Source organism: Thalassophryne amazonica, chromosome 12 (genome assembly GCF_902500255.1).
Source record: "Thalassophryne amazonica chromosome 12, fThaAma1.1, whole genome shotgun sequence".
NCBI lineage: Eukaryota > Metazoa > Chordata > Actinopteri > Batrachoidiformes > Batrachoididae > Thalassophryne > Thalassophryne amazonica.
The window spans coordinates 32704133-32721425 of NC_047114.1; the positions used below are offsets into that span (position 1 = coordinate 32704133).

Sequence of the window (17293 nt, forward strand, 5' to 3'; positions counted from 1 at the left end):
CACACACACACACACAAAACAACTTTTCACAATGTTCTAATTTTTTGAGAATCACTTATACATCAAGGTCCCAGAGAAACAATTTGTCTTTTCCCCTGTATACACACACACATGCGCTTGGTCAGACCCAAAGTTTGAGTGAGGATTTTGCTTTCGCCTTCAACCATACCTCCCAACATGTAAATGAGGGTTCAGGCTAAAGTGTGAGAAAGGAAGAAAATAAACAAGGTGACAGATCCTGAAATCCTCTAAAGCAGCAACAATTATTAAATGAATTACTATTTTAATAAGCATTCTTTTTTTAAATGTCCATTTTCTCTGATTTCAGCTCAAGTGTAAATCTTACCTGTTTTTTTTACAGTTTGTTTCTCCTCACAGTGTTACTTTTCACCATTTTCTTAGCTAAACAATTAATGTAGACCATAACCGACTGATTAATGAATAATGAAACCAATTCTGCTGAATGTCAGGGCACTGCCAAAATTTAAGTAATTTTCCTGATTCAAAGCATCATCGTTCTACAACAAACTTTCTCCAGTGGTCTGGTTGTGGAAGAAGTCCAGCAAATTGTTCAGATTGAGTTCGTCAGTAAGTCCTCCAGCAAAACTGCATGCAAATTCCTCTTATAAAGATAAAAAAAAAAAAAAAAAAATACCTTAATACACAGCAATGATTACCTCCTCTATAGAGGACATTTTACTTGAGCATGTTAAGCTTTATTCAAAACATTTTAATCTCCACGAAAACCAATTAAATGATTAAAACTATCAAGAGGAAGAACTCTAATTTTTATTTACATAGATGAGACATTTTCAACATTTCAATTCACTTTTCAAAACCTAGTTCACCAAACTTAATGAAATCAACAAGGCATCCTGCAGAACAATAAATTACACACATGGGTGCTAATGACATCACTACATTATTAAAAAAAAAAAAGTGCTACAAACACACAATGATGTAAAAAATCCAAGACAGCTCCGCCTTGATGGAAGTATGTGCACTGATGCACCAGTTTGCCTTCACAGAGGAGCAGCAGAGTCCGTTACAAATGATTTATTTTAGTGATTCTCATACCCACTCCTCAAGTACCACCTAACATACACATTTTCCCTCTCCCTCCTTTGCCACATGCCGATTAGCTCATTCAGGTTTGCAGCCAATCGAGTACTAAGAGACACCTGAATGAACTAATCAGCTTTAGGTGGTACCTGAGGACTACGTTAAGAACTAATAATTTATTTCACATGTCCAGAAATCAACTTCAGCCTGGCGATTGCTCAGTAGTTTCTAACACAAACACACTGTGGGCGTGTGCCTCATAAACCCTGTTCTCAATAATATTGGTTTGTTTACACACACAATTAGTGTGTAGTTTCAGTGGCCTTGTGTTAGTGACAGCACCTTTACACATCTGCTGACGTTTAGCTCACAGAAGCATGTTTACACTAACAAGAAGACTGATGTTTCTTTTTATTAGTGGCATCAAAGTGTTTGATTTGGCACAGTAAAGGAAGGAAGAAAAAAAAAAAAAAAATCAGTCCCCACAGTGACATGAGCACTGACACTAAACTAAACTAAACACTAACATTTCTGCATATGTGAAATTTGTTTTTGTTGCTAAACAAGGTGTTGTAGCCTTTCATCTTGTAAATGACATTTTCACATACTGAGCACACATTGTGGACCTGATAAAGTTACACTTTTGATGGCACAATATTCCATCCATCCATTTTCTATACCTGGTTACGTCAATTAAGGGTATGGCATGTCTTATCACAATTGTTCATATTACACCATGATCAATGGTAACTTTTGTCCAATTAGTTAACTTCATTAGATGTTATTCAAAATGCACAAAATACCTTTGTGCATTGGTGGTTTACTTTTTATGACTTCCAAATGCAACTTCATCATAAATTTTTTAAACCACTTCCATACTCTTTCCACTGCAGAAAACTGCTTTTTGCACATTTTAAAACATGAACTTGTCACAAATTTCTCACAAGTATGTGATAAAGTGCTTGTTGATTGAACAGAATGATGCTCAGTCAATCACATGATTGTAATACCCTGCAAAAATAATAATGTGAATGTCAAGAAATTTTCTTCAATGAAACATCTTGATAACATAATGAACTCATTTGTGTTTCTTTACAGCATAGCTGTCAAACTAATTCCAGAAAGGGCCAAGAGGGTGCAGGTTTTCTTCGCAACCACCTACTCTACCGGGTGACTTCACTGATTAACTGATTTCATCTGCTCAAAGTAATGTGAATCAGTGACATCACCTGAAGAAATGGGTGGTTACAAAGATAACCTGCACACGCTTGGCCCTTTCTGGAAGTCAGTTTGAGAACTCTGCCTTAAAGGATTATGTTCACCTTTTTACAACCTTAGTCATATTAAAACCATGAAATGCTCTACTCACCTGACAATTCAACAAGAGAAATCCCATTTTCTAAAACTACATAAAAGGCAATAATTGGATATCAACTGTATTCCAACAGCACAGCTCCAAATAAACTCAAAACATTTTTGAACCACTGTACTTAGAAGCACACTTGGCATTTCATGACTACTTACAGTATAATTTTAGTGACATTAAATTAATGTATAAAGGAATTCATGCAAGATTATACTGCTTTCTATTGCTAGTAGAAATCACCTATTTCACCACTTCAAAAAGGCCTTGAGTGGAGGAGCTGCATATGTAGGTTTTGGCGCTACATACCGCTTTCTCTCCCGTATGTATTCTCATGTGTTTGTTCAGATCGCTTTTTCCTCGAAATTTTTTACCGCACACAGAGCAGCCAAATGGTTTCTCTCCTGTATGAATTCTCATATGCCTGTATAGATAGTTTTTCCTTCCAAATCTTTCACCACACACTGAACAGCCAAATGGCTTCTCTCCTGTATGGAATCTCATGTGTCTCTTCACATCACTTTTTTGTCCAAATCTTTCACCACACTCAGAACAGTTGAATGGCTTCTCTCCTGTGTGTGTCCTCATATGCCTCTTCAGATTTCCCTTTTGTCCAAAACTTTCACCACACTCAGAACAGCCAAATAATTTCTCTCCTGTATGAACTTTCATGTGTTTATTTAGATCACTTTTTCCTCCAAATCTTTTACCACACACAGAACAATCAAATGGTTTCTCTCCTGAATGAATTCTCATGTGTCTGTACAAATAGCTTTTGTCTCCATATCCTTTACCACACTCAGAACAGCCATATGGTTTCTTGCCTGAGTGAATAATCAGGTGTTTCTTCAGACTACCTTTTTGTCCAAATCTTTCACCACACTCAGGACATCCAAAAGGTTTCTCACCTGTATGAATTCGTATGTGTGTCTTCAGACAGCTCTTTAGTGCAAATGTTTTACCACAATCAGGACAGCTAAATGGTTTCTCTCCGGTATGAATTCTCAAGTGTGTGTTCAGATCAGTTTTTCGTACAAATCTTTTCCCACACTCAGAACAGACAAATGGTTTCTCTCCAGTATGAATTCTCATGTGTGTGTTCAAATCTGTGTTCCGTCCAAAACTTTTACCACACTCTGTACAACCAAATGGTTTCTCTCCTGTATGACTTCTCATGCCTGTGCTCAGGTTACTCTCTTGTCCAAATCTGTTATCACACTCAAACCAGCCAAACTGTTTCTCTCCTATATGAATTCTGTCTGTGTTCAGACTACTCTCATGTCCAAATGTTTTACCACATTCAGAGCAAACAAACATTTCCTGTCCTGTATAATTTGTCAAGAGTGTATTCAGATTGCTACTTTGTTGCCACTTTTTATTACACTCAGGACATTTAAAGCATTCCTCACTTTCTTGAATTCTCTCTTGTTGCTTTGAATAGTTCATGTGACCACATGCTTCTCCACATTCAGAGCAATCACACCGTTTCCCAGTAATGTCAGATGAATCTCTGTTTTTAAGACAGCTATAACCTGACCATAGTTCTCTGGTTTGGTTCCATTCATAACTATCATCAGTCTCAGTTTCAGAACCACCTGAACTCATACCATTATTATCCAGTTGTAAATGACTGTATTGACCAGAGTTGCTGGCTGGCTGCTGTCCTCTGTTGTCCTCTCCATCAGCTTGTGCTGTCAGTGTTGAGCTGCCAGCTAAAGGCTCTGCATCTGTACTCTCTTCCATTTGACTCTGATCAACTTGCAATGAATGTGGGCTTTCCTCATTTTCATTCTTCACAATGACAACAGTGAAAGGTAATTTGGAGATATCATTCTTATCCTGTCGGTGAAGCCGCTGTCCCTCATGACATGTCCAGAGTTCCTCTTGTTCCTCTTTAATGTCCTTCTGGTCAACATTCAGATTCAGGTCATACTGTTCAGGAACCACTTCTTCTAGTTGCAGCATGTCTGTAAGGAAGCAATGAGATTTAAAAGAAAATTAGCTGTGCTGTACTAATGCACTTTGTGTTTGTGCCAGAAAAATTAAAACAGGAATGCCAGAGAGTTATTTGCAGCACCATTACCCAATTGTGGTCATTGCAAATTTGCAAAGACGTGATTGACATAAAAATTCCTGATTTGTATGTAGTCTTAAATATTAACAGCTGCTAGAAAAGCTATGCGAACATCAATGGTACTGTATTATGTTGCCCAAATCAGAGAAGTAATTTTTTTTTAAATGTACAGGGCATGTACGCCAACGCCAGAAGTCGAGTACGAGTCAACGGCCAGTACAGTGAAGAGTTTGGAGTGGGGGTTGGAGTTCACCAAAGCTCTGTCCTCAGCCCACTCCTATTCATCATAGTGCTGGAAGCGCTGTCACATAAGTTCCACAATGGCGCTCCTTGGGAACTCCTCTATGCCGATGACCTGGTGGTCATTGCAGACTTCCTGGATGAGCATATTGCCAAACTGAAAGCCTGGAAGGAGAACACGGAACGCAAGGGTGTCAGAGTCAATATGAAGAAGACTAAGATCGTGGTCTCTGGCCTTGGACTGAAAGTCCTCAAAGACTCAGGCAAGTTTCCCTGCGCCGTCTGCCGCAGTGGCATAGGTGAAAACTCCATTGTTTGCTCACAGTGCAAGCTGTGGGTGCACAAGAGGTGCAGTGGCATCGCTGGCAGACAAGTCGCCAACCCTGACTGTGTGTTTCTGAGATGTTGTGGTGAAGCTCGCTCAAGTGATGGGAGGCCAGTTAGCCAGTGGATGGGGTTGGGACCATGCTCAATGTGGAACCCAGCTTTTGCTATCTCGGTGATATGCTATGTGCCGGAGGAGGTTGCAAGCTCGCCATCATCGCCAGATACACTACAGCATGGGGAAAGTTCAAGAAACTCCTCCCTATTCTTACGTCCAAACACATCTCACTAAAAACCCGAAGGAAGATATTCTCAACCTGCGTTCGCTCTGCTTTGCCGCATGGTAGTGAAACCTGGGCACCAACTGCTGCAGACCTTCAGTGGCTCCGCCGCAATGACAGATCCATGATACGATGGATCTACGGCATAAAACCACAGGATGATGTCTCCTCTTCTGTGCTCCATGCAAAGCTAGGGGTCGAGGTGGTTTCTGCAGCACTACGTACCCGGCGGCTAAGATGGTATGGGCATGTGAAACGGGTGTCATCGTGCATCAACTCTGTCATGGATATGGAGATTCCGGGTCACAGAGGGCGTGGCAGACCTCGGAAGACATGGGCCGATTGTGTGAGGACTGACATCAAAGACTGCAACCTGGCCAGTACTGACCAACTGGAAAGAGATGCCTGGAGAGCTGGTGTGAGACATAACCGCCTGCTGCCTACCCCAGAACCTAGGACATCCGCAGCAGATAACAAATAAAAATTGGATGTAGTAGTAGTAGTAGTATAAGTATAAAGTGTTCAAGTTAATTATTTATATTAACCGAAGGTTTTCAAGAAACATGACTGAGTCGTGATTCGCTGTGTACATCAAATGCACAGTGGTGGCCACAGCTAACCAAAACATGAGCTTCGATAACCACTGATCCACTAACTGAAAAGTTAACTTTTATAACGCTAAACTGATAAACCGCTAAAAAAAATTTAGCAGAAGTTACAGCTAATGCCTAACTTTTAGTACTGATTTGGTACACTGTCAGCTACTGAAAAGCCAGCTTCGAGTTTAAGCACCGCTGAGGCTTCCGAGTTTTTACCAAAACTGGAACAACTAAAACTTTTGACCCCTGTACAAACTGAAACTGACTTTTGTCACCATTCTTGCTGTTTTTACACCATAACTCCATAACATTCTGTCACAGATAGTCCAAACTATACATTTTTGGAATATTTATGACCAGACAAATAATGCAGTATAGTTTTCAATATGATTGGAGCATCTTTTAATTTTGACCCCTGTGTAACTCTTCAACTGACCCTACCTGGCTGCCTATTGCAAATTCAAGTGGCCAATCTTTTTTTTTTTTTAAAAGAGTAAGGTCTAAGGAGTATTTGTGCCAAATTTGGTGCTTCTATCACCATTTGCAGGATTGTTTCAGTTATCTGCTGCACTATGATGGCTGTGGTAAACGCTGAACATGAATGAATGAGGCGCTGTGACTCTCTGCCCTTAAATAATCTGTCTCTTTTCTCTCCTTGTTAAAGATAAGGCATCCAATTGCCACAAAAATTCAAAGGCCATACACCTTTAAATAATATTACTTAGATTAGGTCAACAATACATTTCACCTTTTGCTAAAGGAATGTGGCACTACATTTCCATATTATTTCCACTAGCAAGTGCATTCAAATTCTATAGATTCTGGACTTTAAAAGTCAATTTGTATCAAGGAGGAGACAACTGAGCTAAAGCTCGAGCAGTTTATCAATGTCGCCCATGAATGAATTGAGTCAAGTGCAGTAATTAATCAAGTGCAAAAATCTATGCTGCCCCACCCACACCCACTGCAGAGCACTCACTAATTACCCACATGGCTCTAGTCAATTAAAAAAATAAACAAAAACAACTGTACTTTAAGAGTTGAGATTTTATATGAATTGGTGTAAGAATTAACAGATGGCAGGGCTTGCCCCGGAAATTTAGATTTAGGTCAGGCATGGGGGGCAAGCCAAGTTTACGTAATTGTGATTTTGTGTCATGGTGACTTGATTTTAAAGTGAAGACTGCGTTATTTTGATGCAGCTGCAATAAAGCTCAGTCTGATTGTGGTGAGGGACAACCTCATGGAGAGCCTGTGCAGCCTTGTTCTCCAGACATACAGTACTTCAGATCCAACCACACACACAAGCCACCATTAACATTAGACAAAGTGTCCATTGTCTCTTCCCTGTGCAGCCATGAGTCCTATGAAGCCACTGTCACTCTCAAAATACGTGCGTAGCCAAGCTGGCCATGGCGCTGGGGAAAAAAAACAACAAAAAAAGAGAGATTCCGACTCTTTCTGAGCATGTGCTGATCAGAAATGCTGACCTGAATGAATTTTCATCAGTGGGATGAATGTACGTATCCAGAAAGAGTTTTGAAATAAAATTTTTCTTGTCACCTTCTCACCAGACAATGTGGACATCCTCATCTCTTGTTTAAAACAAAAACAAAAGATAAAGTTATGAAAGATCAGTTTTGCTCCTTTTCTCTCTTTTGTAATTTTTTTATTCATAAATGCTGTTTATGTTGCAGTTTAATCCACCCACTGAGTATTTTAAAATATTTTGTAAAACAATGGACACCTTGTGGGCAGCATGGTGACTTAGTGGTTAGCACTGTTGCCTCACAGCAAGAAGGCCATGGGCTCGATTCCCACCTTTGGCTTTCTGTGTGGAGTTTGCATGGTCTCCCTCCGGGTTCTCTGGCTTCCTCCCACATCCAAAGACATGCAGGTTAGGTGAAATGGAAACTTTAAATTGTCCGTAGGTGTGCATTCGGGTGTGAATGTGTTTGTTTGTCTAGATATGGCCCTGCAACAAACTGGTGTCCTGTCCAGGGTGTACACGCCTCATGCCCTATGACTGCTGGGATAGGCTCCAGCCCCCCTGTGACCCTCAACTGGATTAAGCAGCTGAAGATGAGTGAGTAAGGGAGTGGACACCTTGTTCTCACTCAGCACCACAGAAAAAGTTCCTTATTCTCATTAAGATATTGTTAATGGGCATCTTTATTATTGGTACAATATCTCAGAATAACTAACTTGTGCGAAAGTATTTCTTAGCCTGTAATTATTATTATTAGACGGCATTGCTTAAATTTTCATTGTTACGCAGATGATACTCAGCTTTATCTATCCATGAAGCCAGAGGACACACACCAATTAGCTAAACTGCAGGATTGTCTTACAGACATAAAGACATGGATGACCTCTAATTTCCTGCTTTTAAACTCAGATAAAACTGAAGTTATTGTACTTGGCCCCACAAATCTTAGAAACATGGTGTCTAACCAGATCCTTACTCTGGATGGCATTACCCTGACCTCTAGTAATACTGTGAGAAATCTTGGAGTCATTTTTGATCAGGATATGTCATTCAATGCGCATATTAAATATGTAGGACTGCTTTTTTGCATTTGCGCAATATCTCTAAAATTAGAAAGGTCTTGTCTCAAAGTGATGCTGAAAAACTAATTCATGCATTTATTTCCTCTAGGCTGGACTATTGTAATTCATTATTATCAGGTTGTCCTAAAAGTTCCCTGAAAAGCCTTCAGTTAATTCAAAATGCTGCAGCTAGAATACTGACAAGGACTAGAAGGACAGAGCATATCTCACCCATATTGGCCTCTCTTCATTGGCTTCCTGTTAATTCTAGAATAGAATTTAAAAGTCTTCTTCTTACTTATAAGGTTTTGAATAATCAGGTCCCATCTTATCTTAGGGACCTCATAGTACCATATCACCCCAATAGAGCTCTTCGCTCTCAGACTGCAGGCTTACTTGTAGTTCCTAGGGTTTGTAAGAGTAGAATGGGAGGCAGAGCCTTCAGCTTTCAGGCTCCTCTCCTCTGGAACCAGCTCCCAATTCAGATCAGGGAGACAGACACCCTCTTTACTTTTAAGATTAGGCTTAAAACTTTCCTTTTTGCTAAAGCTTATATACTCAACAAAAATATAAACGCAACACTTTTGGTTTTGCTCCCATTTTGTATGAGATGAACTCAACGATCTAAAACTTTTTCCACATACACAATATCACCATTTCCCTCAAATACTGTGCACAAACCAGTCTAAATCTGTGATAGTGAGCACTTCTCCTTTGCTGAGATAATCCATCCCACCTCACAGGTGTGCCATACCAAGATGCTGATTAGACATCATGATTAGTGCACAGGTGTGCCTTAGACTGCCCACAATAAAAGGCCACTCTGAAAGGTGCAGTTTTGTTTTATTGGGGGGGATACCAGTCAGTATCTGGTGTGACCACCATTTGCCTCATGCAGTGCAACACATCTCCTTCGCATCATCCGTGAAGAGAACACCTCTCCAACGTGCCAAACGGCAGCAAATGTGAGCATTTGCCCACTCAAATCGGTTACGATGACGAACTGCAGTCGGGTCGAGACCCCGATGAGGACGACGAGCATGCAGATGAGCTTCCCTGAGACAGTTTCTGACAGTTTGTGCAGAAATTCTTTGGTTATGCAAACCGATTGTTTCAGCAGCTGTGCGAGTGGCTGGTCTCAGGCGATCTTGGAGGTGAACATGCTGGATGTGGAGGTCCTGGGCTGGTGTGGTTACACGTGGTCTGCGGTTGTGAGGCTGGTTGGATGTACTGCCAAATTCTCTGAAACGCCTTTGGAGACGGCTTATGGTAGAGAAATGAACATTCAATACACGAGCAACAGTTCTGGTTGACATTCCTGCTGTCAGCATGCCAATTGCACGCTCCTTCAAAGCTTGCGACATCTGTGGCATTGTGCTGTGTGATAAAACTGCACCTTTCAGAGTGGCCTTTTATTGTGGGCAGTCTAAGGCACACCTGTGCACTAATCATGGTGTCTAATCAGCATCTTGATATGGCACACCTGTGAGGTGGGATGGATTATCTCAGCAAAGGAGAAGTGCTCACTATCACAGATTTAGACTGGTTTGTGAACAATATTTGAGGGAAATGGTGATATTGTGTATGTGGAAAAAGTTTTAGATCGTTGAGTTCATCTCATACAAAATGGGAGCAAAACCAAAAGTGTTGCGTTTATATTTTTGTTGAGTGTAGTTAGGGCTGGATCAGGTGACCCTGAACCATCCCTTAGTTATGCTGCTATAGACTTAGACTGCTGGGGGGTTCCCATGATGCACTGAGTGTTTCTTTCTCTTTTTGCTCTGTATGCACCACTCTGCATTTAATCATTAGTGACTGAGCTCTGCTCTCTTCCACAGCATGTCATTTTCCTGGTTCTCGCCCTCAGCCCCAACCAGTCCCAGCAGAAGACTGCCCCTCCCTGAGCCTGGTTCTGCTGGAGGTTTCTTCCTGTTAAAAGGGAGTTTTTCCTTCCCACTGTCGCCAAGTGCTTGCTCACAGGGGGTCGTTTTGACCGTTGGGGTTTTTCCGTAATTATTGTATGGCCTTGCCTTACAATATAAAGCGCCTTGGGGCAGCTGTTTGTTGTAATTTAGCGCTATATAAATAAAATTGATTTGATTTGATTCTAAGACAGATGCAGGCTGTATGACTATCGCTCCATTCAAATACTGAACAATACTGTTGAAACATGACTTGCTATAATCCTTTCAATTGCTAAGTCAAGCTTGAGATAATAATTTGTCAAACTGTGTTTGTCTTTTAGTGCACTTGAATATTGAACAATATGAAGTACAACTCTGACACCAGGGGCAACATGGTAGACTGAAGTCACAGTTCGGTTCATATTAGTGTGTAGACATCACGGTTTGGTACAAATTCAGTTTTTAACTACAGTATCTGTGAGCAGCAAGGAGCTGCTATCAGCCAGTTTAACACCATGAGATAAAGTGTAAATGTTAACAAATTGGATTACCTCTCGTCATTCACGTTGGGATGAATTTACTGTGCAGTGTGCTAACTATTTAGCTTTTCTGTCAGCAACGCATGAAGCCAGACTGCCTTCAATATTTTGACCATTTTACGAGTAATTTTATTTCTGTGCAATTGACAGCATCTCATAAAACTCCAATCTGTACAGAATACACTGTCACTATTCAGTGGCCACCTAATCTGTCAAATTTTACAATGATTCATATTAAACGTCAACTTTTGTCATACACTGGTGGCGTTTTCTGTATAAAGTCGGATGCGGACCGTCTTCTTACAGGGACAGTAATTCTACACAAATGCGTATTAGTGCACTTTTGCATTTCTGTTCATATTTTGGAACAAAAAAGTAAATTAAGCAAGTCCATTTATGCTCCCAAAGAGTCCGAGCTAATAATCTGGATACTCACTTAAATAGGCTTTTTCCCCTCTGACTTGGACACAGCAAAGATGAGGGGGATGACCACACCTCCTGCACTGGCCCGCCTTCCTGCCTGCACAGAGCATGAAGCTAGAGTGACACAGTCTGTGGACATAAGATGAAATGTCAGTGACTGATGGAAACAAATACACATGCTTGTATAATCATACTGTTCACAGTGATACCGTGTATTCTGCATACATTTCTGTGCACCGAACCAAACAAAAGTCTAATTTTTCTTCAACTTAGGCTCGAAAATGCATTCCAAAGCGTCGAGAACCCTTTAGCTTCCAGGTCCCAAGGTAGGCCACAGTACCCCATCCTGGGGGTTTACTTTTCCTCAGATTTCTCTGTTACTGAATCAAATCCCTGATATACAGTAGTGTGAAAAAGTATTTGTCCCCTTGAGCTTTTACATGTTAGGAATTTAAGACATCAAAAAACAAAACAAAAAATTTAGGCTTTGTATATTAAAATTTCTAAAATTGTGCCCTTTAAACACAGTGAAAAATAATCTCTACATCATGCATTAAAAGAAATACAACCCCAATTCAGATGAAGTTGGGACGTTGTGTAAAATGTAAATAAAAAGAATACAATGATTTGCAAATCCTCTTCAACCTATATTCAATTGAATACACCACATAGACAAGATATTTAATGTTCAAACTGATAGATGGGGCACCACTTTGTGAACAACTGCATGAAAAAATAGTCCAATAGTTTAAGAACAATGTTTCTCAACGTTCAATTGCAAGGAATTTAGGGATTCCATCATCTACAGTCCATACTATAATAAGAACATTCAGAGAATCAGGAGAACTTTCTACATGTAAGCGGAAAGGCCTAAAACCAACACTGAATGCCCGTGACCTTCGATCCCTCAGGTGGCACTGCATTAAAAACTGACATCATTGTGTAAAGGATCTTACCACGTGGGCTCAGGAACACTTCAGAAAACCATTGGCAGTTAACACAGTTCGTCCCTACATCTACAAGTGCAAGTTAAAACTCTACCATGCAACATGAAAGCCATACATCAACAACATCCAGAAATGCCGCCACCTTCTCTGGGCCCGAGCTCATTTGAAATGGACAGATGCAAAGTGGAAATGTGTGCTGTGGTCTGATGAGTCCACATTTAAAATTGTTTTTGGAAATCATGGCTGTTGTGTCCTCTGGACAAAAGAGGAAAAAGACCATCCAGATTGTTACCAGTGCAAAGTTCAAAAGCCAGCATCTGTGATGGTATGGGGGTGTGTTAGTGCCCATGGCATGGGCAACTTACACATCTGTGATGGCACCAACAATTCTGAAAGGTACATCCAGGTTTTGGAGCAACACATGCTGCCATCGAAATGTCTTTTTCAAGGATGTCCCTGCTTATTTCAGCAAGACAATGCCAAGCCACATTCTGCACGTGTTACAACAGCGTGGCTTCATAGTAAGAGTGCAGGTACTAGACTGGCCTGCCTGCAGTCCAGATCTGTTGCCCATTGAAAATGTGTGGCGCATTATGAAGCACAAAATACGACAACGGAGACCCCGGACTGTTGAACAACTGAAGTCGTACATCAAGCAAGAATAGGAAAGAATTCCACCTACAAAGCTTCAACAATTAGTGTCCTCAGTTCCCAAACGCTTATTGTGTGTTGTTAGAAGGAAAGGTGATGTAACACAGGGGTAAACATACCACTGTCCCAGCTTTATTGAAACATGTTGCAGGCATCTATTTTAAAATGAGCAAATATTTGCACAAAAACAAAGTATATCAGTTTGAACATTAAATATCTTGTCTTTGTGGTGTATTCAATTGAATATAGGTTGAAGAGGATTTGCAAATCATTGTATTCTGTTTTTATTTACATTTTTCACAACATCCCAACTTCAATGGAATTGCGGTTGCAAAAATCTAAAAACCAAAATGATGGTGTGAATGCACTGAGTGTTTCTTTCTCTTTTTGCTCTGTATGCACCACTCTGCATTTAATCATTAGTGATTGATCTCTGCTCCCCTCCACAGCATGTCTTTTTCCTGGTTCTCTCCCTCAGCCCCAACCAGTCCCAGCAGAAGACTGCCCCTCCCTGAGCCTGGTTCTGCTGGAGGTTTCTTCCTGTTAAAAGGGAGTTTTTCCTTCCCACTGTCGCCAAGTGCTTGCTCACAGGGGGTCGTTTTGACCTTTGGGGTTTTTACGTAATTATTGTATGGCCTTGCCTTACAATATAAAGCGCCTTGGGGCAACTGTTTGTTGTGATTTGGCGCTATATAAATAAAATTGAATTGAATTGAATAAGTCCCCTTTAGTATAGCACATGTAAACCATCACTTTTTGTGGATCTTGTGTGCTTAAGGGTTTTTTTTATTTTTGGGGGGGAAGTGATGCACACAGGTGCAGGTGTATATAATTAAAGCGGCCACCTCATTGTGGTGGGTTTTTTTTTTGGGGGGGGGGGTCACAGAGAAACTTGTGGCTCTACACTAATTGTTTTTCTTCCATTATTTTTTCTATTTTTGCACTGGATGCACACGCAGAACTGCTGCATTTAATGAATGTCAGCACAGGTGAACTGTAGCCTGATGCATGGATATGCACACAGGCTGGACTGTGCAGGATTGTCTTTTTTGGACTGCGTTTAAAAAGTCCTTCAACTTTAAAACACGTCCTTGTACACTGTAAATTGTGATTTTGTCTGTTATCTTAACATATTATTCTATGTCATTAAGACACATGATTACTGAGGTTGTTATAATAACATGAAATTATTAGTTAAAAACGTCTCAACTACAAAATAAATACTAATTTGAAAATCCAGGCCCAACTGAATTAGAAATGTAAGTCAACTTGACTTTGGGGATAAAAACGCCTGCGTCATCATGCTTTTCTTGAAATGCATTGTGGGAATGCAGCTGCGGGCGGGTGAACATGTGCTCCTTTCCTCCCTTCCTCCATTTTGGACGCAAGTTGGAGGGCATCATCGACCGCATGTTTCTTCGGAGGTAAAACTTTCACTCGGTGAAATTAATCGATTTCATTTAAGTGTGTGTGTGTGTGCGCGCAAATTCAAATCACAACCAAGCAGGTCAATCAATTAATAAATCCAAGTCAAGTTAACTGACACAAAAGGTTTACACAACTTACAGTTTTAATTAAAATGAAACAGATTTGCTAGTTCAGACAACTACCCTAAATAGTTAAATCAATTGACAAATCCAAGTCAACTTAACTGAAAGGTTTATAAAACTGACCATTTCAGATTTAAACAACTACCTGAATGAGTTAAATTATGAAAGATAAATCAACCCAAACTAACGCAAGTGTTTACCCAACAAGGAATATCTAACCTAGATAACTTATTTTCTTTCACTTAACTTGAAATTTTAAGGCAGCCCTTTCACTCGTATTTTTAAGTTGAAACGACACGTTAGATTTTACAGTGTACTGCACTCAGCCCACAAAGGCGGGCCTAGACAGTAGAAAGAGCACAGCCAAACATCAACAGCCTGATAACGGCATTCCCTCACATGATCACTGATAAAATAATTGTACACCTCCAAAAACTTGAAAGCCTTCACGTCATCATCACCATGATTTAATTTCTCACAATAGTGCTTTTGATCTTTGGGATCAAGAGCTGACACGTAGTCTTAAGTCATCTTCCCGCGCGTTTTCTCACCACACGTGCTTGGAGTCTAGAGTTTTCTGCCTACCATTCTGTGCACATGCACAGGAAAGTCAGAAGTAAAGAACAACAGTGATCCCTTCTATGCCTCACATTCACCCATTCACACAAACACACTCACACATCGATGTCAGGGTGCTGCCATGCAAGGCGCTCACTTCACACCGGGAGCAGCTACGGGATTAAGGACCTTGCCCAAGAGCCCTTAACGATTTTCCAGTCAGGTTGGGGTTTGAACCAAGGATACTCTGGTCTCAAGTCCAACACTTAACCATCGCCTCCCCCCTATGGAGCTGGAATTACCCGGACTGCTGGCACCAGACACACACACAGGCTGTGTTTGGGTCAAATGACCTCACCTCTCCCACAATGCAGTGCGTCACCCGAGATTGTGAGCCGGTTTATAGTCTTTAACATGCCACATCTGTAACCTATTCTGACCCTAAAACATACTGTATCCAGAGAGACGACAACGTGGCTTACCAACACTAACATACCGCCACCGATATGATAGGGAGGTTATACCAACCACAAGGAAAGATGATCATGTCAGGAGGACCAGAGGCCACAGGCAGCCACAGTGTTCACTGACGGTGCGCGCCTTTGGACGTCGTCTTCACAAATGGTGGGAGGACAGACATTAATTTGACCATAAAAGCAAGTTGCTAACGAATTTAGCCAAAACCACACACACAAGATAGAATTCAGATAGTTCCTGTGTTTCCAGATCTGAGCCCTTCTCCCACTAATAACAATGTCAAAACGCAGACCGCATGCTACATTAGCTTAGCATGAGATCGGTAAAAGCGCTGTGAATCGTTTACAAACGCAAGTTATCTGAGCTAATTATCATAACAACAGGACGCAACATTTGGGACTTGTAAGAAACAAGTCTTACTTCACTGTTCGGCGTTTATACACATTGGCCTTACCTCTCTACAACTACAGCCTTTGTTGTCGTTTCTTCTTCTCTTTTCCTTTTACGTCCTGAATGTGTACTACCGCCACCTACAGGAGTAGAGTGTTGGCACGAGTCATTGTACCCAATTCAAAACAAAACAAACAAAAAACTTTCTGGATGGTACTCCTGCTAATTTTGATTATTTATTTATTTGGCAAACAACACATATCAAGAGCACAACATCGCTGGTTGAAACAATAAAATACTGACACATGGAATAAATGCTGAGGATAACACAAAAAAGTTCAAAAAGCAAACCCTATTAATATTCTGGCCTATAACTAGAAAGAGTGATCACCCACTGAGTTATCTCCTTTGATGTTGGAGTTATGGATCCTGTTGACACATCAGTGCATTCAGAGAAATAAACCAACAACAACGTTGGGATCTCAAACTTTCAGAAACTGGTTAATCAAGTCATATTGCCCAATTCAGTCTGCATTAGAATAATTATTAATAATAATAATTACTGTCTGGTACAGGAATAAATATTAGAATTGGGGGAAACCCCCCCATCAAACCAAAAGCAAAGAAAATAAATTAATTCATTTTCTATGCTAGCTTACTCCAATCAAGGGTCACAACCACCAGAACACAAGTAGGGAGGGTGGAGCGGGCCGGAAGGCAGGCGCGCGTGTGCGCACCCGCACACACACACACACAAGAAAACAAAAGGGCCACCAAAACAACACGCTATGCGGGCAAGGGGACGTGACAAACAAAAACATCTGGGAGCCGGCCATGTGCCCAACAGGGTGCAACCAGACCCTCAGAAGGATGCCCATAAGGCCAGTCAGGGACAGACAAAAAACAGTGGACACATAAAAGAGATGATAGAGGACATGGTGAACATCAGGTGGACAGCAATGCTGACAACAGCGGTGAGACAGGAGGTCAGAGGAACAACAGTGAGGGCAACACAGGACAGACAAAACAGAGGACTGACTGCAGAGAAACCAATGGACATACAGTGCCTTGCAAAAGTATTCAGCACCTTGGTATTTCACACATTTTAATTTGTTTATGCCATTTCAAATACAAAAACTCAATCAGGCTTCTCAATATAATTTTTTTTAATTATCTTCCTTAAACTCAAAGCAAATCTCAAGAACTTGATAAAATTAATTTAAAATATAAAATCCAAGATGATGGGTTGCATACAGTGAGGAAAATAAGTATTTGAACAACCTGCAATTTTGCAAGTTCTCTCACTTAGAAATCATGGAGGGGTCTGAAATTTTCATCTTAGGTGCACGTCCACTGTGAGA

At 40.7% G+C, this 17293-nt stretch overlaps 1 protein-coding gene across 1 annotated transcript; it reads right to left on the reverse strand.

Moving 5' to 3' along the window:
- Positions 1 to 2501: 2501 nt before the first annotated feature.
- On the reverse strand, positions 2502 to 11484 carry LOC117522503 (zinc finger protein OZF-like). The gene is made up of 3 exons (XM_034183932.1): positions 11373 to 11484; positions 3565 to 4392; positions 2502 to 3480 (listed from the first exon to the last, which is right to left on the reverse strand). The coding sequence occupies exons 1-3, from the start codon at positions 11467 to 11469 to the stop codon at positions 2669 to 2671; spliced, it is 1737 nt and encodes a 578-aa protein (XP_034039823.1). The 5' UTR covers positions 11470 to 11484; the 3' UTR covers positions 2502 to 2668.
- Between the last annotated feature and the right edge of the window lie 5809 nt (positions 11485 to 17293).